Source organism: Pelodiscus sinensis, chromosome 8 (assembly GCF_049634645.1).
Source record: "Pelodiscus sinensis isolate JC-2024 chromosome 8, ASM4963464v1, whole genome shotgun sequence".
Lineage (NCBI taxonomy): Eukaryota > Metazoa > Chordata > Testudines > Trionychidae > Pelodiscus > Pelodiscus sinensis.
In genome coordinates, this window is record NC_134718.1 from 53,134,276 (window position 1) to 53,156,542 (window position 22,267).

The 22,267-nt window shown below is 45.1% G+C and overlaps 2 protein-coding genes across 4 annotated transcripts in view; both read left to right on the forward strand.

Annotated features, from left to right (window-relative positions):
- Positions 1 to 22,267, forward strand: part of UROS (uroporphyrinogen III synthase) — a 46,764-nt gene that overhangs the window by 236 nt on the left and 24,261 nt on the right. For 2 of the 3 annotated variants that reach the window (XM_075935289.1, XM_075935291.1), the window contains exons 2-4: positions 8,763 to 8,852; positions 9,654 to 9,737; positions 10,653 to 10,749. In XM_075935289.1, coding sequence (XP_075791404.1) covers positions 8,790 to 8,852; positions 9,654 to 9,737; positions 10,653 to 10,749 — 244 coding nt within the window. In that variant the 5' untranslated portion in view covers positions 8,763 to 8,789. Of the gene's footprint in view, positions 1 to 43; positions 198 to 8,762; positions 8,853 to 9,653; positions 9,738 to 10,652; positions 10,750 to 22,267 lie in introns of those variants that run through there. The other variant, XM_075935290.1, reaches the window with a different exon arrangement.
- On the forward strand, positions 11,826 to 16,723 carry LOC142830433 (uncharacterized). Its single transcript, XM_075935287.1, has 2 exons — positions 11,826 to 15,126; positions 16,138 to 16,723. The coding sequence occupies exons 1-2, from the start codon at positions 14,601 to 14,603 to the stop codon at positions 16,662 to 16,664; spliced, it is 1,053 nt and encodes a 350-aa protein (XP_075791402.1). The 5' UTR covers positions 11,826 to 14,600; the 3' UTR covers positions 16,665 to 16,723.

Here is a 22,267-nt window from a genome sequence, read left to right on the forward strand (position 1 = left end):
CGCGGCGGTTGAGGGGCAGGGCAATGTGGCCGAGGCTCTTGGTGCGCAGGGAAACATGGAGCGGGGGGGGAGGGGGCACGGTCTGCGGGACATGGCAGCAGAAGTACCGGCTGGGCATGTGTGTGGGGAGCTCGGGAACGTAACAGCAGGCGAAGCCCCGCCGACCTCTCTGCCTCAAGCTCGTCTCATCTGAAGAAGTGGGTTTTGTCCAGGAAAGCTCCTGATACTCTCTCTTGATAGCTAGTTGGTAACATAGATATTTGTCTCTAAGGTGCGACAGGACTGTTCGTTTTTAAAGTTGCAGACAAACACAGCTGCCCTTCTGCGACTGTTACAAGGGGTTTGTGAAACCAAGGGGTGTGAATAAAAAACCCATCATTTTTAAAGTTTCGTTTTTGTGTGTTTGCTTCTGTGATTTTGTAATCCTGTGAGGTTTCTATTGGTTCTTGGCATTTTACATGGTAGAAAAAAACCTGAATTACTAATTTAATAATCCAGCAGAACCCTTCTCCTCACCCTCACTTTTTAGGCCTCTTTTATACATCATGAAGGAGCAAAAAAGGGCACAAGTCCCCTTCCTGCAGGTACAATTTCCATCAGCATTGAAGAACCAAAGACTTCGCAATGTTGGAACACCTGAAGGAGGGACTCTGAATTAGCCTAGTACATTGGCTTTAGTTACTTGTTTTAAGGCAGCAGTAGTCAATAATTTTTGACAAAGTCAAAACTTTTTGGTCAAGTTATAGTCAAGCGTCCAGACTCCAGAGAAAATAACAAAAAAAAAATGAATAAATAAAAAGATTTAGGGTAGGGGCTGTAACCAGAGCATCCAGTGGTCCATGTTTGGCCTATGATTTGCCTAGTGACTGTCTGGCTATGTCTGCAGGATTTTTGTGCAAGAACAATTGTTCTTGTGCAAAAACTTGCAGAGTGTCTACACTGCACACGTGTTCTTGTGCAAGTAAATTTACAGTACAGCGTCAGAAAACAGGGCTTCTTCTGGAAGAGTTATTCTTCTCCCCATGAGGAATAAGCCCACTTGCGCATGAGCTCTTCCACAAGAAGGCAGTGTAGACAGGCAAAATGAATCTCTTGCGCAAGAAGCTCCTATGGCTAAAATGGCCATCTGAGCTTTCTTGCGCAAGAGAGCGCCCACACAGCCAAGGACCCTCTTGCACAAAAGCACATGGCAGTGTGGACACGCTCTTGTGGAAGACTTTTTGCACAAGAACTCTTCTGCAAAACAGTTCTTGCACGAGAAGCCTGCAGTGTAGATGTAGCTTCTCTGTTTTGTGACTTTGACTTTCAAAGAATTGGCCATAGGAACATTTCTGCTTCACAGATCTAAATCAACAGCAAGGGGAGCTGACAGGATTGCTGGACCCTTGGGCAATGTGGGGGTGCCTAGCTTGGCATGCCCAGAAGGGATGGGGTTAGGGCAGCCAGCTCACAACATCACCCAGAAGCGTGGTCCTGCTGTCAGCTCTCAAAGTTGGCCAGAGTGCATGTAGAGCTCTACAGCGTGCCGTACGGCACTTCTGTGGCAATTTAAAGCACCTGGAGCTGTGGCCACTGTCACAGAAGTAGCAGCAGCCAGGAACCCTGGCCCTTTAGAAGGGCCAGGCCCTAGGGTAAATTACCCTCCATCGGGGGGCTTGTCAACAGCTACTTCATTGGAAATTGGACTTCATTTTCCTTTTCTATACAGAATTTTTTTTAAATGTTAGTCACAAGTTTGTGTATACTGCATGAGAAATATATAACGTGTTTAATTGTATTTGGGAACTCACTGTACATTGCAAGGAAGTTGAGTGTAATATTCTTGTATTTTCACCATTACTAGAATGCATAGCACTCTTTTATGCAGCAGAAATGTCTCACACAGTGTCCTATACCCTTTCAATTTATTCAGCAGGAATCCAGCTGTTCAGAATAATAATTCATTAGCCAATTTCAGGGGGCACCTTTTCAGTCTCAAGGGCTTGAAGAATCCATTATAAATATAGATTATTATTCCTGATTCTGTAGTGCCTATAACACATTGTAATACGCTGCAAAAGCTGTAAGTATTATTTCTAAAGAAAATCCAATTTATAGTTGAAGGATGGTATATTCCCTTAGTCATGAGAGTACACGTTCAGCAATAACATCTGTTTCAACATTTCTGGTTTGGGAATATGATGTTCAACATACATATTTGCCCATACTCAGCTTCTTGGCTGTCAGTACTCATCCCCATCTGTTAGGGTGGCATTATGCCTACATTCACAGTGATGTCAGTTTTCCTAAAGCATAATTAGTAAGAAAAATGGGGTTTTGAGAGGTTGTAGTAAAAACAATGCAAGATTTTTCTCTTCTATAAGATATCCCTGCTGTGTGAGAGCATTGCCATACTGGTGCATTATATCACTACACATTTGATCACACATGCCAACATATCTGCCAAATAAAGCTGCCAGAACTGTGAAAGAAAAGATGGCTCAAGTTTCAGAGAGATTTGAAGTTGCTAAAAAGCCCGGTAAATTTTACAGGAGGTGAAAGGACACTAGCATGGCCATTACATGAGTGCACAAACCTGCAGCCACTCTGTCCCAAATTCTGCTTTGTCACATACTTTGCAATGCCTTTGAAATCAATAAAGTAGTTGCCTTCTGGAAGAAATTAAAACAAGCCAAAGATGTTCATGGTATCGGGAGCAAACTGGCTTACTCAGAGTAAACCAGATGAGCCGCGTCCAAAATATAGGTTGTGTGATTTCTGTTTATAGTGGGCATTCAGCTAATTCCATATTAAAGTAGTGTGTGATATTAAAAGACTTTTACCTATAATTTTACTTTAGTTTTAATATGGATTTTGCTCATAAGAACTAATCAGTAGACTTCATTTGTTGTTGGAATCTTATAATAACTTTTATAAGTATGGATAAGTTTTACCAGTTTATTAGTATTCAGTATTTGACACACAACAAGGATACATAATGGGGAGATAATTTAGTTCTGACTACAGCCGGTCCCTGAGTTGCGAATGGTCGACTTACGACCGTTCGCATTTACGACCAAAGCTGTCGTAAATGTGGACCCTGACTTTCGAACGCAATCTGCGCTTATGAACAGCGCGTTCGCGTGTAACTATAAGGGGTCTGACTTACGAACAAACCGAGTTATGACCAATTGCTTGGTCCGTAACCGGTTCGTAAGCTGGGGAGAGGCTGTACACACAAAACATCAGTGACAACTCCCCTCCTTTCAGAATGCACCTGAATCAACAGTTATTTCATTCTGAGGTTTTGTAACTCTGGTTTGGCTTTTTTTGCTCTTCCCTAGTAGAATTATCAACTTGTGATACACAGTTTGGGAGGGTTTTTGTTTTTTTTCTTAGATTCACATTTTTTACTATTTCATTCTTAGTATTATTAAACATTATACTTCTATCTTCAAAGAGTTTAAATGATTTTTTTAAAATGTCCTTATTATATGTATGTTGTCTATTTCATATAATTAGTATATCTATTGTCTGTAATTAGTGATTAAGTTGCAGAGGGGAAGCCATATTAGTCTGTAATTGAAAAATCTTTAAAAACACTGATTTGTCCTGCAGCACCTTAGACACTAACAAAAAACATAGTGGTATGAGCTTTCGTGGGCGCAGCCCACTTCTTCAGATGAATGGAGTTTAAGGGGTCCAGGTTCTAAATAACCTGGTCCCCTTAAACTCCATTCATCTTAAGAAGTGGGTTGCGCCCAGGAAATCTCATGATACCATAATTAGTGATGTATATTTTGGAAGAGTTTGTAAGTTCATGTTTCAGACAGAGCTAGCAGTTGTAGTAATTACTGAAACAACTTTTAAGAGTAAGTTACAGTTTTTCTATTTAAATTTCCTTTAAAAAAAGTATGAAATAAAATCAGCAACATGTATATACTCAGAGACAGGCAGATATGAACATACCTCTTGAGGACTTGATAAAGTAGATCAAAGTTGAGACCTTATACAGCTGCTTCTATGTCTGTCTGTCCATCCATCTTTGAGTCCATTTGTTCAAGAACTCACCCTGCATGGTAAGAGCTAGGACTACCAGCTTCCTCTTATCATAACTTAAAGCAAGGTCAAGGTTTGGTTGTGCCAGGATAATGGACAGAATGTAGGGAGGTTGGAGGACTATTCCAGTGGCACAATTGATAAGGTACCCCCCCTCTGAAGCCAGAGGTCAAGGGCTCAAGCCCTGCCTCCCCCTGGGGACAGCCAACCCAGGCTCCCAAGGGACAGAGCTAGCACCCTTGGGACATACATAGGACAGATAAGGGGGGACCCAGAATATAGGGCATTCAGGGGCTACTCCAGTACCTGCCTCCAGAGGTTGAGGGTTCAAGCCCCACCCACCCAACCTGGGGTCATCCAATACAAGTATGGTGATGGATGGACCTGGCACCCTTGGGACATAGGACAGATAAGAGGGGTTGGTCAGATAGTTAGTTAATTGCCTCCCCCCCTCCCCTGCTTGTTGCCTCCATCAGATAGAGGCAGAAAAGAGGGTACTTCAAAGCACAGCACTGTACAGCTGAGCCCAGGATCAGCTGTGCAGTACTACCACACATGGGGCCCAGGTTGAGCTGGGGACTCCCCTTTTACATTTCAAAGAAGGAATGCTGAAGTGCCTATCCAGTAGTTGATGGAAATTCCATCAACTACTTGACCAGTCTATTAACCATTACTTAACATCCTTAAAGGGGATGTGCGTGGAATGTGGGGGGTTTTTTGGAGGGGAGGGCATCAAACAGAAAGGGAAGGTTGTGATAGCAGGGACAGTTATACTCACATGACCACAAAGGGGCAGCAAGCTCCCCAGCAAGCAGCCACTGGCTGGGAGCACAGCTCTGCAACCCCAGCCTGCCCCAGAGAGCAGCTGCCGCATGGCCCCTGCTGTCCTGGTCTGGCCCCAAGGAGCACCAGCAGATGGCCTATGCGACCCTCCCTATCCTTAGGCTGGCCCTGGGGAGAAGGAAGTAGAGAGAAGCAACAGGCAGCCTATGTGGCCCCCTCCCCTATCTCAGGCCAGCCCTGGGAAGAAGCCTGCGGGCAGGGAGTGTGGCCCTGGAGGGAGTGTGCGGCCCCTCACTGCCCAGGTATGGCCCCAAGGAGAAGCTGGTGGTTGGGGGTGCATCCAGGGAGAAACCAGTGTCCAACCCCTACCCTGAGCCTCCCATCTCCTTCCCCGGAAGCCCCCTTCTCCCAACACCCTGCCTTGACGCCTGCGCCTCCACCCTGACTTGAGCCCCTCCTCACCCCCAGCCCTGATTCTTGCACCTCCTACATCCCCAGTCTCTTGCCCTGACCGCCCCTCCTCCCGCCCACTCCCCTAAGCCCCTGCCCTGATTCCTGCACCCCGCACGCTGTCATCCTCTGGCTTGAAAGAACCTGAGCAACAAACAAAAGCCTATTCTAGATAGTCTATATCCGTGGTGTCCAATCAGTTCTGAAGCAGTAGCCACTATAGCAAAATGGCCACACTCAATCGGCCCAATAGTCGCATGTGGCTAGTGGCTAGCATGCCACAGGTCTATATAATGGAATTTGGAGCAAAGTTGTCCTCCTGTGTATCTTATCAGGTGTATTAGCCACAGGGAGGCACCTTGGACTTAGATCAGTGTTTCTCAATGTGATGCGTAGACCCACTCTGAGAAAGCTGCTACCAGGCCAATCTGGTTTGTATCCTTACCGACTCCACAGCCATGGAGCTGGTAAGTAAGCAAACTGGAGTGGCCTCTTAGCAGCTTTCTTAGAGTGGATCCATGGTTCACTTTGAGAAACACTGATTTAGATCTACCCTGGCTCCTGTGGACTTGCTGACTTCTACAAGAGGAGAACTGTGCCGTAGTACATTTCACACATTCTTCCAAAAATGGATTTTCCTTCAGTGACTCTTAACTTTGCCAGTTCCACACTGAACTGCAGTGCTTTAAGTTCATTGTTCTTAAGTGTTAAATCATTAACTGGTTGAAGTTTTGAAATGCTTAAATCTTATAGTCTCGCATGACCTTATCAATAAACTGCAAATATAGTTGCTCCATCTAAGCTGTAAGGTGGATGCATAACTGACTGGATAACCATTCTAAGAGAGTAGTTATTAAAGGTTCACAGTCATGCTGTAAGAGGGGTTATTCAAGGGTCTGTTTTGGGACTTGTTCTATTCATTATCTTCATCAACAATTTAGAGTACTCTTATTAAGTTTGCAGATGATACCATGCTGGGAGGGGTTGCAACTACTTTGGAGAACAGGGTCATAATTCAAAATGATCTGGACAAACTGGAGAAATGGTCTGAGGTAAGCAGGATGAAGTTTAATAAGGACAAATGCAAAGTACCCCACTTAGGAAGGAACAAATCATTTCACACGTACAGAATGGGAAGCGACTGTCTTGGAAGGAGTACTGCAGAAAGGGATCTAGTGGTCATAGTGGACTACAAGCTACATATGAGTCAACAGTATGACACTGTTGCAAAAAAAGCAAACATGATTCTGGGATGCATCAACAGGAGTGTTGTGAGCAAGACACAAGCAGTAATTCTTCCTCTCTACTCTGTGCTGATTAGGCCTCAATTGGAGTATTGTGTCTATTTCTGGGCACCACATTTCAAGAAAGATGTGGAAAACTGGAGAAGGTCCAGAGAAGATCAACAAAAATGATTAAAGGTCTAGAAAACAGCTATGAGGCAAGGCTGAAAGAACTGGGCTTGTTTAGTTTGGAAGAGAGAAGACTAAGAGGGGACATGGTAGCGGGTTTTAGATATTAATAGGATGTCACAGGAGGAGGGGGGAAATTGTTCTTCTTGGCCGCTGATGATAGCACAAGAAGCAATGGGCTTAAACTGCAGCACAGGAGATTTGAGTTGTACATTAGGAAAACTTTCCTGTCAGCCTGTGTCTAGACTGTATCCCTTTTCTGTAAAAGGGATGCAAATTAGACACATCGCAATTGTAAATGAAGCAGGGATTTAAATCCCCCCCGCTTCATTTGCATAAACATGGCTGCCACTTTTTTCCGGCCCGGCGCTTTGCTGGAAAAAAGCGCCAGTCTAGACGGGGATCTTTCAGAAAATAAAGCCTTTTCCGAAAGATCCTTTATTCCTTATTTTAAGAGGAATAAGGGATCTTTCGGAAAAGGCTTTATTTTCTGAAAGATCCTCATCTAGACTGGTGCTTTTTTCCGGCAAAGCTCGAGCCGGAAAAAAGCGGCAGCCATGTTTATGCAAATTAAGCGGGGGGGATTTAAATCCCTGCTTCATTTGCAATTGCGATGTGTCTAATTTGCATCCCTTTTACGGAAAAGGGATGCAGTCTAGACAGCCTCAGAGTGGTTAAACACTGGAATAAATTGCCTAGGGAGGTTGTGGAATGAGATAATTTAAGATCAGGTTAGACAGACATCTATGAAGGATGATTTAGATGGTTCTTGGTCCTTATATGAGGGTAGGGGACTGGACTTGATGATCTCTCGAGGTCCCTTCCTGTTTTAGTATTTTATGATTCTACATGGTAGGGTGACTAGTGGAGATATAGTAAATAGGAAAAGTGAATGCCTTTTGTTTCAAAATCAAAATTCTAATATCATATATCCTGCCAAGAGGGTATGCCATTCTTTGTTTAGTTTGACTTTATAGTTTATGGAATTTTATTTCAAAGTTATAAATGTCTGAAAAATGATAAATATATTTATTTCCGAGGGGAAAAAAAGCTCTATTACAACTCCCAAAATATTTGCTGCCTCTTTAAATTAAGTATAAAAATGTTCATGGGAATATCTTCCTCAGATGAAAATGTAAGAGGATATGTGTGTCAAAATCAGACTTACTATCATGCAGCTTTCATCACAACCTTATCTCAGCTTTTCTACTCCAGCTCATCTTCTGAAGAAGTGGATTTTGCCCTCGAAAGCTCAGGACACTATATTTTTGTTAGTCTCTAAGGTGCCACAGGCCTACTCATTATTTTCAAGTTACAGACTAACACTGTTACCCCTCCGAGACTTATCTCAGGTGACATGATCAACACTTCAACAATAGGAAGTATTATTATGAATTCTACTGACAGCTCTGATATTGCATCCTCCTGTAGCAGAGATGTCACTTTCATGTCTCATACCTAATTTTAAGTATGAATAGCTGGTCTTATTGACTTCAGTGGGGCCTGATTTTCAGACATATTGAGCTCTCAAAGTTTCTGTTGACTTCATTTCTAAATGTGTGCTCTGAAATGTACATATTTTAAAAATAAATTCCAAGATAAAACACTCTACTACAGATACTTTTTTTTCTCTGGGAGAGGACAAAAGAATAAATGTGACAGATGTTAGTCATGTCACTTAGTGCACCTTTGGATGCTGCTTAAATAGCATGTAATGAGGTAGGTATAGGAACCGATATAGGATAAAATAGCAAAAGCTGTAAGTTCATTATGTTACTTTGTTAATATAGAGGTTATTATTCCTTTTATTAGAAAGTGTTTTCTTTTAAAGTGCAATCTTTTGTTCATTTTTATTGTTTGTTTCTCTGTAAGATATATCATCCAAAACCAACATGCTTTCTGCTGGCCTTATCAGGGTGGATATTCACTCCCAGAGAATGTTCGTTAACTGCTTACTCATCATGTAAACCATAGTGCATCTCTCAATTATCCTGTTTCTTCTGGTGTATGACTTTTACTGCCATTGTACAGAGAAATGTCCTCTAGATCTAACTGAGATATTTCTTTGTTGTGTTTCAGTGTTCTTTAGCCATTCTTTGGTAAACAATGAAGGTTCTGTTACTGAAGGAGCCCAAAGACAGAGACTCAGGACCAGATCCTTATATTCAAGTAAGTGACATTGGGGGTGGGGGCAAAAAGGTTATCCCTTGCATTGTTTCTTAATTTTCAATATTATAATTAATATGAATAATTAGCAATTAAACAAGATAGATATGTTTGGGTGTTACAATCAAAAGCCTATTCAGTCAAAAAGCTAGGGGAAAAGTGTTTGAAATGTTAGCATCTAATGAGAAAACTTACTTACCAGTATAACTTGACAATTATAAAAAATAGTTTTAGCTGAGTAATCATCCATTGTGAGGCTGAAAGAGGGGTTGTTATTGAACTTAGTTTTTAACTGGGTAAATGAATGAATGTCAGTTTGCTTTCAAGTAGATCATAATTACGATTACAATATTTTATAATTGTTGCAAAAAATTTTAACTGTCAGTTGAGAGTCCAATAACATAATTGGATACAGAAATACCTATTACCCTTAGAATTGGCCTTTTCTCTGCAGACTCTGTTCATGAGGCAGTTTTTACTTATGCAGATAGTCCCACTAGCTTTAAAGAACCTTCGTATGTATTTACCAATTTGCAGGATTGAGCTTTTAGGTACAGTACTAAGGCACATCAATGATGTAAGACAGTTTATACTATACTTCTTCAATAGATAAATAGAAGGGCTGTCCATTCAGTATCTTTCAGCAGCACTAAATTCACCAACAAATAAAAAAATCCATAAACTGTTGGATTTTAGTTCAGAAAAGTAGTTGAATAATTCTGCTACTAAATAGCCCATTATTTTAAATATAAATAATCAGTATTTGTAATGCGTTCCAATGACTAGATACACTTTTATCCACAGGAATTGGGATTATATGGATTTGAGGCAACCTTAATCCCTGTTTTGTCATTTGAATTTGTGTCTCTTCAAAGTTTCTTTGAGAAGGTAAGATTTAAACCTTTTAATAGTTCTGTTGAAGAAATTATGCCCCATGACTGCCAAACTACAGAGACTAATCCTGCTTTAATAATATCCCCTCCGTGCTGTTTCTTTCTTGAATTGATAGGGAGCTAAAGAACTTTTCCTCAACTCCAGTCCCCTCCATAAGTATGTATCTTGTTAGTCTCATCTCTCAAAACTGCTACTGTTTTTTTAAAATATTTTCACAAGTTTTAAACATATTTATCTTTTCATTTCAAATTGTATCACTGTAATAACTAGAATGACAATGAAGAACTTCACTGAACATGCTAACCTAGCCTCCTACCCTTGAAATCCTAAGATGGTGTGTAGTCCCGTCTAATGTAACTAACCTGACCGATTCAACTGGGATGATCTATGTCCAGTCTTGCAATGGCTATAATACTAGTCCATAGTCGCTAGAGGCCTTTGCCATGGATGTGTATCTGCTGCCTTGCAAGAAAATAGTCTAGAATTTAGGACTCTTAATAGGTCAGGAAAAAAACCAGAAAAAAATGGTGGTGTTTTTTGCATAGACAGCCAGTGATCTGAATTATTCTTCATCCTGGCAGTGAGTCAAGTCCTGACCTCATGCTACTTTCTGGGTTACTGCTAGTAATAATTATTAACTTTCCCTATAAGAATTTCATATCCACCATACACTATTCTCACATTTTAGTCTGATGAAAAGAATCTGTCTGTTCCTAAATTCAGGTTTTCAGAGTTAACATCTTGTTTGAAAGTTTGTTCACCTTTTTGTTATCAATCTGATTAATATTTCTGCTATTTTTATTAAGTGATCAAAATATTTGATTGTAAAATTCATGCTGTAAACATGTAATATTTACTGTAACTTACCAGAGGTTATCTAAATATATTTTTTAAATTGTGTGTTGGTAGCTTTCTCATCCAGATTGTTATGGGGGATTAATTTTTACCAGTCCAAGAGCAGTAGAAGCTGCCAAGTTATGTTTGGGAGAGAACAGTAAAAATGAAAGTAAGTGCAAATTTATATACTACACTGCTTTGTGCAGAGATGAACTTTCACATTAGATATACTATTGTTTTCCCCCTTCCAGTAATAATTTTTCTGGTCATCATAAAAAAAAATCTGAGTGCAAGATACTCATTAGAATACATTTTCCCCTATAAAAGTGAATGCAGTTTTTCTTACTAATGTTAGGACAACTAAGGGCGCTATTTCCATTTTTAATACATAAAGTATATTCTGGGGATCTGCATAAGTGTCTGCTGACAATTCTCTGGTTCACAAAGGAAGCATACACTAGAAACAGGCCATTCCCATAATCATGCTTGTATGAGTCTCATGAAATGTTAGTTGACAGTTTTTTTCAAATCTTGAATATAGAATCTGTCATGTTTATTGAAAATCAGCAAAAAGACAATGGACAATTGATAATTAAAGGATAAACAGCAATGTTTATGGTGGAAAAGAGTCTTGTGGAACATTACATAGAAATGTGTCATACCAGATTAGATTAATAGTCTGCCTATCTAGTCAGGTATTCTGTCTCTAACAATGGTTAGTACCAGATGTTTCAGAGTAAGGATCAAGAAAGTATATAAATGGAAAATTATTTAATGGCCTGCATATATAGAGAGGGTTTTTTTGGTAATACCAGACAGTTAGTAATTAGTTAATTCTCTATAGAACAAGGATTTATGCTGTTAAATACTTTTATCTAAATGGCCTGGGGTTCTTTACTCACTGATGGGAATTACCTCTGCCAGGCCAATGCCTCTTCCTGTAGTTGCACTCCATCACTCTCTGTGCCTCACTCCCTCAGTATTCAGCTTCTCTCCAAGTTCTCCAGCCAGGTCAATGTAGTCCTTCTTCCTGTAGTATCAGAGTGTCTTGGATCTCACTGTCTCAGGGTGTGTCTAGACTACTGAGTTTTGTCGACAAAAGTGGACTTTTGTTGACAAAACTATACCAGCGTCTACACTACCGCTGAGTTCTGTCGACATAACGTCGACAGAACTCAGCAGTTTTGTCGACGCTGGTATACCTCATTTTACGAGGCATAACACCTTCTGTCGACAGAGTTCTGTCGACAGAAGATGTTAATGCCTGTAGGGTTGCGTCTAGACTACAGGGTTCTGTCGACAAAGCAGCTTGCTTTGTCGACAGAACTCAATGTGTCTGGATGCTCTTTGTCGACAAAACTTCTGTCGACAAAACCCGGTAGTCTAGATGTACCCTCAAACATTCCTCCCATTCACTGCCTTTTAGGAGTGCCACTTCCCCCGTGACTGATAGAGTAACCTGGGCCCACTCTTTAGCCCAGAACCCTACAACAAGCAGTCAGTGTCAGACATTGCTAAACCTTACTGTTGTATCCCTGGGCTCCATCATATCTTTAGAGCCCTGCACGGATACAAAATTTGTATCCACATCTGTATCTGCAAAAATGAGACGCGGATATCCACACTGACATCCGTGGATGCAGATACCCACAAATTTGCTGGGTTCTAGATACAAAAGTGAGCTGCAGATATCTGCAGATGTGGATGTCCAGGGCTTTACATATATCTTACCTTCTCTCACCCAGAGAGTGACTGTGGGTCTCTCTTTCTATAACGACCAGCTTCTTGGCTTTATACAATACCAGTCTTTATCTGTGCAGCTGACTCTCATCTCTAATTAGTCCTTGCCATCTCCTCCAGATGCAGCTTAGATAGTTAATTGGCCCATTGAGTCATCTAAACCCTTCACACTAACATAACCGTGAAAGTTCTCATTAACTATAAAACTATCCTACCCTTTTTAAAATCCTACTCAACTCTAGGAATCTACGTATCTTCTGGTAATGAGTTCCACAGTTAAGTGCACACTTTAAAAAAAAAAAATTTCACCACTTTTAAATCCATTTATCTTTTCATTTCAAATTGTATCCCAGTAATAGCTAAAAACACCTGATTTACCTTCTCCATATTCAGGTTCTGATCATGCAAATGTGTACATGAGTAATTTTAGGTACATATACCTCTATCTTGTTATGGATCAGTGTGCAATGCACATTAGTTTGGGGGAGAGGTTGTATCGCTATTTGCCCTGCAATCTGCATTTTACAATGCTTTGCTACTGTAGCAACTTGGGATTCTCACAGCCAGTCTACAGGTATGCAGGTCACACCCTGAAATTCCTGTGTTCTAGACAGCCTTATTTCAGCAGTTCTGATCCCTGTATGCAGTTCCACTCTGGCTTCCACCAGACTTGGTTACAACCAGCAAAGGGACCCCAACACACTTCCAATCCCAAATTTTCACAGAAACATAAGCTGTGTACCGTCCATCCCTTTCTGGGGCAACTTAGAGAACAAATGAACTATGTTATTTCTTTGAACACACAACATCATCTTACAGCTTTTCAACTTAACTGGGGTAAACAACCCTTCCATTTAAACACAACACCGAGTTGGTTTATAGTAAAAATAAAACAAATGTATTAACATGGGATGTATGTCAAGTGATACCAAGGAATAAAACAAATAAAAGTGAAAACATACATGTAATCTAGCAGGGTACAGGCCTTGTTCAACAGGGTTTCTCACCTATATTCGGTTTCCAGAAACTTTCGGTCCTTTCTTCCTCCTTTCCCTCTTCTCCCATCTTTGGTGGAAGGACACAGGTTTTTCCAAGAGCTCTATTTCCTTTTGTCTGTCTGGTAATGGATGCCAAAGATGGTGTAAGTCCTTGCTTTTATCTTCCAAAGTTCAGTTAACTTCTTTTCAAGAGGCAGCAGGACCTCATGCTGTTTTTCTTTCTTGTGGTCTTCACTTCCCCCTATTGGTCTCTGTGTAAATACAGCTTCCAGTATTTTTGGTCGGATAATTTCCATAGTTTCATTGGAGGCAGATGGACAGCTGCCTTCCCTCCTATCTGTAGGAAAGCTTGTTTTTCCACTTAGTCACAGAAAGGAAAGACTAATATCAATGAGTATTCATAATTTCCTGTTCAGTGTTAACACATGCAGTTCATCCTGTTATTAATCACTATTGTGTCATAGGGTTTCATAAAAGATCTCTCTCTTACAATGTAATAATATTATATACAGTTAATTCAATTGTTTACCACTTGAGGTTCACACACCCCTTCTATATAGACTAATAAACCTTTTAAATGGATTCTTCTGAGGCTCACACCTCAAAATAAAGTTTATTCAAACTGCAAGGCAACATAAAGTCTGGTGATAAAGGAAGCTCTGAGTTTTTTACTCTCTTGTTACTTAACAGTTAATTGTATTTGTCTGAAGAACAAGCTGGTCAGAGAATCAAATACACATTCCTTTGTCTAAGACAGATCTGTTTACCATCTCCCCTAAAATGCCTGGTTTGAACAAATTGTAGTAATATTTCCAGCATGTATTTATAACTGTTTGTACACACCCTGGGCATACATCATGCAAAAATGCTAGGCTGTGTCCACACTGGGCCACTTATTCCGGAAAAGCAGCCACTTTCCGGAATAAGCTGCGAGCTGTCTACACTGGCCGCTTGAATTTCCGGAAAAGCATCGACGCTGTACTGTACAAAATCAGCCGCTTTTCCGGAAACGCTACGCTGCTCCCACTCGGGCAAAAGTCCTTTTTCCGGAAAAGCTTTTCCGGAAAAGGGCCAGTGTAGACAGCTTTTCCGGAAAAGCAGAAGAAACGGAAAAAAGCGGTTTGGACAGCGGGAGACACCGTAGAAGCCGCGGACTTCTGTGTAACCCGAGGGCTTAAAGAGCGCGCACGCTACTGGCCGCACGTGGCAGGAGCCCCCCAGAGACCACCCTTCCCAGCTCTGCCACGTGGCAACTGTGCTGCCCAGCCACCTCAGCACAGGCATGGCAGCTCCAGGTGGTCGTCAGCCACCGTCACCCGGGGCAGGGGAGGAAGCCCCCAGGGGCCGGAAACGTAGGGCCCCATCCTGGACCCCCAGGGAGCTGGAGACCCTCCTGGACTTGTGGGAGGAGGAGGAGGGTCTCCATGACCTACAGTCCCGCCGCCGGAACGCCGAGCTGTACACCCGTCTGGCATGGAACCTGGCCCAGCAAGGCCACCCCAGCCGCAACTGCGAGCAGGTGCTCTCCAAGGTGAAGGAGCTGCGGCTGGGGTACGTGTGGGCCACGGAGGGGAGGGGAGAAGGACCCGATGCCTGCCCCTATTTTGCGAGGCTGCACTCTTTTCTGGGCGAGCCAGCCCCGCAAGCCCCAGCTGTCCCTGTAGACACCTGCCAGCACCCCCCCATCAACCGTCCCACCGAGCCGGAGGAGGGAGACGACAGTGGTGGCGTGTCGGGAGAGGAGGCCAGCTTTGCCACCCAGCAGGCCCCCTCCAGCAGCTCCTCTGTGGCCGGGGAGGAACCCACTGGTGAGTTTTTGCAGGTTACACTTCCAAAGGGCGGGGGGCGGAGGGCGGGAGGGAGGGAGAGCCAGGTGCCCGGAGGAGGGAGGGGTAGAGTATGTCATTCAGGCCACGTGAGCTGCACGCTGCGTAGCATGAGGCAGTTAGCAGCACGTGCAACCACGTGCAGCCTGGTGACCGAGCGGCAGGTGGCCGTGGCAGGCAGCTGCAGGGCACGCCTGGGACCGTGCTCCTCGCACACATTCGGCAGGACCGGGGGAAGGGTGGATGCCGGCTGGAACCGGCCAGGGCCCCAGGGACTCAGCCCAGAGCCCACAGCTCCACCAAGGGGTGCAGCACAGGGAACGGCACACTGTCCCATGCCTGGCTGTGAGGCACAGCCAGCTGCTCCTGGGATAAGCGCAGCGTCACAGTCCTGTGACCGTGGACCCCCACCGAGTACTTCACCTGCTCCCAGTGCCTTGGCAGGTTCCCCGAGGGAAGTCCCCACTGTGGCCACACCTGTCCCTGGGCTACCAGGTTTGCGGGAGGGATAGTGAGAGGGAGAAGGGCCCCTGAATTTTGCTGCAAGGATGGGACATCCCCCCACCCAGTCACCCTTCTGGTTCTGTCCAGGAGATATCCCACGCGAGGGGATCTGAGAGCCCAGACTGCCACTGATAGGTGTGCTCCCAGGCACTGCTGTGGGGATGCATCTCGCTCCCTGTCAAACACCACTGATTAGCCCTAAGCTTTTCACAGTGTCCACCGGCAGGGAGTTCCACAGGTGAACACAGCACAAGCACCCTCCCGCCCTGCACGGGGCCAGGATACAGACCGGTGCTTACAATACTGGAGGGAGGACCCTACTCCAGGGGCGGTCCTCCTTGCCAACATACAACACGGGAGCAGGAGGGGAACCGAGTGGGCCCAAGCCACAACTGTGCGGTCACCTGGGCTCCGGGGTGGAGGGCATGGAGGTGTGGGGACAGTGGACGGCCTGCCTGACTGACCCGTCCTTTCTTCTCTTCCCTGCAGCGGGACCCAGCACCAGACCCGCGACTCCAGCAGCAGCGGCACCACCAGCTGCCCAAGCCCGGAGGCCCAGGCTCCGACACCGGGACCAGCTGCTTCGGCGTCACGTCACCGCGGTGGAGGGGATCCAGACCTCCATTGCGGAGCGTGTGCAGGGGGACCAGGAGTGGCGTCAGGAGGGATGGGCTGCGTTCCTGGAGGAATGCCGCGAGATGCGCGCCACAATGGGCACCCTGACGGCACATTTAATACATGCCATCCACTACGGCATGGCCGGACCGCATGCCCCCGCCATCCCTCCCGGAGCACAGCCCATGCCCCCTCCTATCCCTGCTCCTCTCCCAGCTCCTGCTCCTGCTCCTGCTCCTGCCCCTGCCCCTGCCCCTGCCCCTGCTCCTGACCCTGACCGTGCTCCTACTCGTGCTCCTACTCGTGGCCACCTCACCGTACAGGCTGCCCCGACGCGGTCTGCCCAGCATGGGCAGGTCCGCCCCCAGAGGGGCGCTCGCAGGGGCCACCCGTCCCAGTAACTGCCCCCCTCCTTTTCCCAGTTAAAGGTCCCCTCCCTCCTTCTCCCAGTTAAAGGTCCCCCCCCTCCTTTTGTAAATAAAAAGTTATGTTTTCACTTGACTCTTGTGTGGTTATTGTGTTCCTCTAGTAACTGTAAAGAAATTGAAGCAAAATGCAGGACAATGTAGCACTTTAAAGACTAACAAGATGGTTTATTAGATGATGAGCTTTCGTGGGCCAGACCCACTTCCTCAGATCAAATAGTGGATTTGATCTGAGGAAGTGGGTCTGGCCCACGAAAGCTCATCATCTAATAAACCATCTTGTTAGTCTTTAAAGTGCTACATTGTCCTGCATTTTGCTTCAACTACCCCAGACTAACACGGCTACATTTCTATCACTGTAAAGAAATTATGTGAGATGCCAATTAGCCACTTCAATTTAACAGGGTTACAAACTGTGGACAACAAATTCGTGACTCTATCACCGGGGGGGGGCCCTTTTTCAGTGGTCATTGGTTTGCGGCGCATAAAGAAATACTGAGACTTTTCAGTAAAGATGTAAACCACAAACTATATTTACATAGCAACAAACAAGCACAAATGGTTAAAAGATGCAGCACAGTACAGATTCTAAAACATAGTCTAGGTGCAGGGAGGACGATTGTGGTGTTGCTGGCTACCTCAATCCTTTGGTCCTTCTGGGCCTCAGGAGAGGAAGAGCCAGGAGATCCATCGAAGATGGCACTGACGTGAGCCTTCCGCACAAGTCCCAAATCCTGTTGGCTGTTCTTCAGGACAGGCGATGGTGGCCTAAACCCTAGCCTAACTTAAAAGAAAAACCCTAACTACGCCCGACGAACAGACCCGATGACGGCCGATGTGCTGTGACCCGACGCTTTACTATACTATTGGGGGGGGGGGAGGTAAGGGAAGGAGGTGGGGAAGGGTAGGAGCTGGGATGGAGTAGTCTGGGGTGACCCAAGCGTCCCTGCTACGGGGCTTGGGCAAACATGTCCACCAGGGCCTTTCTAATGCGCACCGCCTCCTGGCGCACCTGGCGGATGGCAGCTGTGTCGGGCTGGTCCAAGGTCTGTGCCTCAGCTGCCACCCATGCAGGGAGGAAGGCCTCCCCACTGCGCTCCACAATATTGTGGAGCACGCAGCACGCGGCCAGCACCTCTGTTGCATTCTGCTCACCCATGTCAAGACGGGTGAGCAAACAACGGAAGCGGGCTTTTAAGCGTCCAAACGCCAGCTCCACTGGGTTTCGGGCCCGGTTGAGGCGGTCGTTGAACCGGGCCTGGTTCTGGTCCGGCTGCCCCGTGTAGGGCCGCATGAGCCAGGGCATCAGGGGGTAGGCCGCGTCCCCGACGATGCAGATGGGCATTGGCACATCCCCGATAGTCAAGTCCCGCCGGGGGAAGTAGGTGCCCGCCTCCAACCTCTGAAATAGTCCTGAGTTCCGGAGGATGTGGGCGTCGTGTGCCCGGCTGGACCAGCCGCCGTAGATGTCCAAGAAGCGGCCCCGGTGATCCACGAGGGCCTGCAGGACGATGGAGCAGTACCCCTTTCGGTTCATAAAGTGGGCTGCTCGATGCTGCGGGGCCCGGATGGCAATGTGGGTAGCGTCCAGGGCTCCCCCGCAGTTGGGGAACCCGAGGGCAGTGAAGCCGGCCATGGTCTCATTGACGTCGCGCAGGCAGATGATTCTCGGGAGCAGGACATCATTGATGGTGTGGACAACCTGCAGAAGGGTGCAGAGAAACACAAGGGAACACATTACATACAGCCAGGGGTGAGTGTGCGCTCCCTTGGGTCCCCCCCCTTGATTCCCTCTGTCCTCACACACACACACACACACACACAGACACACACCCCAGAGCCCCCTAAGCCCCCCCCCCCACCAGCGGGCCTGTGCAAGGGAGGGACGGCCGAAACCCCTGGGCGACCCAGCCTGGAGTCTTGGGTGTCCCTGGGCCTGGAGTGGAGCACCCCCCCCCCCATCCCACTCCCCCTGGGACTTACCTGGATGACAATCACTCCAACGGTGGATCTTCCCACCCCGAACTGGTGTGCCACCGAGCGGTAGCTGTCCGGTGTGGCCAGCTTCCACAGCGCGATGGCAACCCTCTTGTTGACAGGGATGGGTGCCCGCAGCCGGGTGGCGGTTCTCTGCAGTGCGGGGGTGAGCCAGGTGCACAGCGTCATGAAGGTCCGCTTCCTCATCCAAAAATTCCGGATCCACTGGTGGTCGTCCCATTGTCCGAGGACCACACAGTCCCACCAGTCGGTGCTCGTCTCCAAAGTCCAGATGGGCCGGTCTATGGTCGGGTGCTGATGCCACGCGGTTGCCAGGACCTCCCTGGTGAGGGAGTCCAAGGCGATCTCTGCCTCCTGGTATATGAACGCCAGGGCACCAGCCTGCAGCACGAGCTCCAGGCACCTGTACAGGTCCAACAGGGGCCCGAGCAGGTACATGGCCACCCACGGCTCCATGGCAGATAGAGCAGGGCAGACAAAAGAAGACGCTGGGAAAAGCAGTTGGGGGCCAAAGGGTGGTGTCCCCAAAACTCGCAGGGCAACCACCGACCCTGTGAAGGGTGCCAATCCCTGGCAGAGGTCCCAAGGCATGGGAGCACAAGACCAACGGCTGCCCGGCGAGACCCATTTAACCACGCGTCTGGACGGAGCTCCGGCCCCGCCCCCGGAAAGGTCTGGTGGCCTTTGCCCTTTTCAAAATGGTTCTGGGTTTTTGCTTTTCCGGAAAAGCGCGCCGCCAATGTAGACGCGCTTTTCCGGAAAAGCACATCGTTATCACAGAAACTCCGCGGCCAATGTAAACGCTCCTTTTCCGGAAAAGCTGAAAATGGAATAGTATTCCGTTTTAAGCATTTCCGGAAATTCATGCCAGTGTAGACGTAGCTTCAGTGTTTAACCACCCTGACAGTTAGGAATTTTTTCCTAATATCAAACTCAAATCTCCTTTGCTGAAATTTAAGCCCGTTGCTTCTTGTCCTATCATCAAAGGCCAAGGAGAACAATTTTTTTCCCTCCTCCTTGTAAGACACTTTTAGATACTTGAAAACCACTATCATATCCCCTCTCAGTCTTCTTTTTTCAAAATGAAACAAGCCCAATTCATTCAGCCTTGCCTCATAGGTCATGTTTTCTAGACGTTAAATCATTTTTGTTGCTCTTCTCTGGACTTTCTTGAAATGTGGCACCAAGAACTGGACACAATACTTCAACTGAAGCCTAATCAGTGCTGAGTAGAGCAGAAGAATGACTTCTTGTGTCTTGCTCACAACACTCCTGTTAATTCTTCCCAGAATCATGTTTGGTTTTTTTTGCAAGTGTCACACTGTTGACTCATATTTAGCCTGTGGTCCAGTATGACTCCCTAGATCCTTTTGCAGTACTCCTTCCTAGACAGTCACTTCCCATTCTGTATGTATGAAACTGATTGTTCTTTCCTAGGTGGGGTACTTTGCATTTGTCCTTATTAAACTTTATTCTATTTACCTTTGACCATTTCTCTAGTTTGTCCAGATCATTTTGAATTATGACCTTACTATTCTCCAAAGCTTGGTATCATCTGGAAACATAGTAAGAGTACTCTATGCCATCATAATATTGTTGATGAAGATATTTAACAGAACTGGTTCCATAAGAGACCCCTGCAAAACCCCACTTGTTATTCCCTTCTAGAATGACTGTGAATTAACATTAATAACTACTCTCTCAGAAATGTTATGCAGCCAACTTATAGTAGCCCCATCTAAATTATATTTATGTAGTTTATTGATAAGATCATGTGAGACCATATAAGCCTTACTAAAGTGTAGGTATACCACGTCCACCACTTCTCCCTTATCCACAAGGATTGATATCGTATCAAAGAAAGCTGTCAGATTGGTTTGACATGATTTGTTCTTTACACATACATGCTGGCTATTACCTATCACCTTATTATCTTCCAGATGTTTGCAGATGAATTCCTTAATTCCTTGCTCCCTTATCTTCCCTGGCGCAGATGTTAAACTGGCTGGTCTGTAGTTTCCTGGGTTGTTCTTATTTCCCTTTTTATAGATGGGCGCTATATTTGCCCTTTTTCAGTGTTCTTCAATCTCCTCAACTTCTATGACTTTTAAAAGATGATAGCTAAAAGCTCAGATACCTCCTCTATCAGCTCCTTGAGTATTCTCGGATGCATTTCATCAGGGCCTGGTGACTTGGAGACATCTAACTTTTCTAAGAAATTTCTAATTTGTTCTTTTCCTATTTTAACTTCTAAACCTACCCCATTTCCACTAGTATTCACTATGTTAGGCATCCTGTCAGCATCAAACTTCTTGGTAAAAACCAAAACAAAGGAGTCATTAAACAAACATCTCTGCCATTTCCAATTTTCCTGTTATTGTGTGTCCCTCTTCACTGAGCAATTGGCCTACATTGTCCTTGGTCGTCTTCTTGGTTCTAATATATTTGTAGAATGTTGTCTTGTTACCACTAACTTGATTAAACTTGTTTTTGTGCCTTTGCTTTTCTAATCTTGCCCCTGCATTCTTGTGTTGTTTGTAATTTCATCTAGTTTCCACTTTTTATGAGATTCCTTTTTGAAAGGAATGAGGAGTACAGGATCTTTCGAAACAGGGTATTTCTGTTGAAAATGGCCCATCTAATCTGCCACGGGGAGGGCGGGTTTCTTCCGAAAAGCCCCATTTCGAAAAAAAGCGGCAGCCACTATTATGCAAATGAAGCACGGAATATTTAAATCCCGCTTCATTTGCACTTTTGATACATCTAATTTACATCCCTCTGCCAACAGTGGGGTATAGTTTCGACGCAGCCTTAGTCTTGCTTCCCTGGGGTCCTTTCCTACCAGCTCTCTGGGCTTACCAAAATCTGCTTTCCTGAAATCCACTGTCTGTATTTTGCTGTTCTCCCTTCTACCATTCCTTAGAATCATGAACTCTATGAATTCATGATCACGTTCACCCAAGTCTGTAGTACACCCCTAGCATGACGTCAGTCTTGTTTTTTACCCCTTTTAACTTAACCCAGAGACACTCAGCAGGTGTGTCTCCTATGTCCATTTTAACTTCAGTCCAAGTGTATGCACTTTTAATATATAAGGCAACACCTCCTCCTTTTTTTCCCCTGCCTCTTCTTCTGAGCAAACTGTACCCTGCTATACCAATATTCCAATCACGTGTATTATCCCACCAAGTCTCTGTGATACCAACTATGTCATAGTTTTGTGCGTTTATTAGCACTTCAAATTCTTCCTTATTTTATTTACAAACTTCTTGCATTTGTATATAGGCATCTAAGATACGGATTTGATTTTGCCCCCCATTTATGCCTTGTCTGCTGTTATAGCCCATGCGCTCTCTCATTTCTGACCCATCTCCCAGGTCTCCATGTTTTTCACTTACCTGTGGGCTTTGGTCATTCTTCTTTCTATTCTTTTTTCATGCCTCTCAGGACCTTTCTATTTCTATTAAGCATTTCAAAAAAACTGAAGGGCAGAAATGAACTCAGTATATATATTAATGTGAGTCTCGACTATTGTTTTATATAAGGTATTATAATAGGAGACCTATCAGATCCATCTTTGC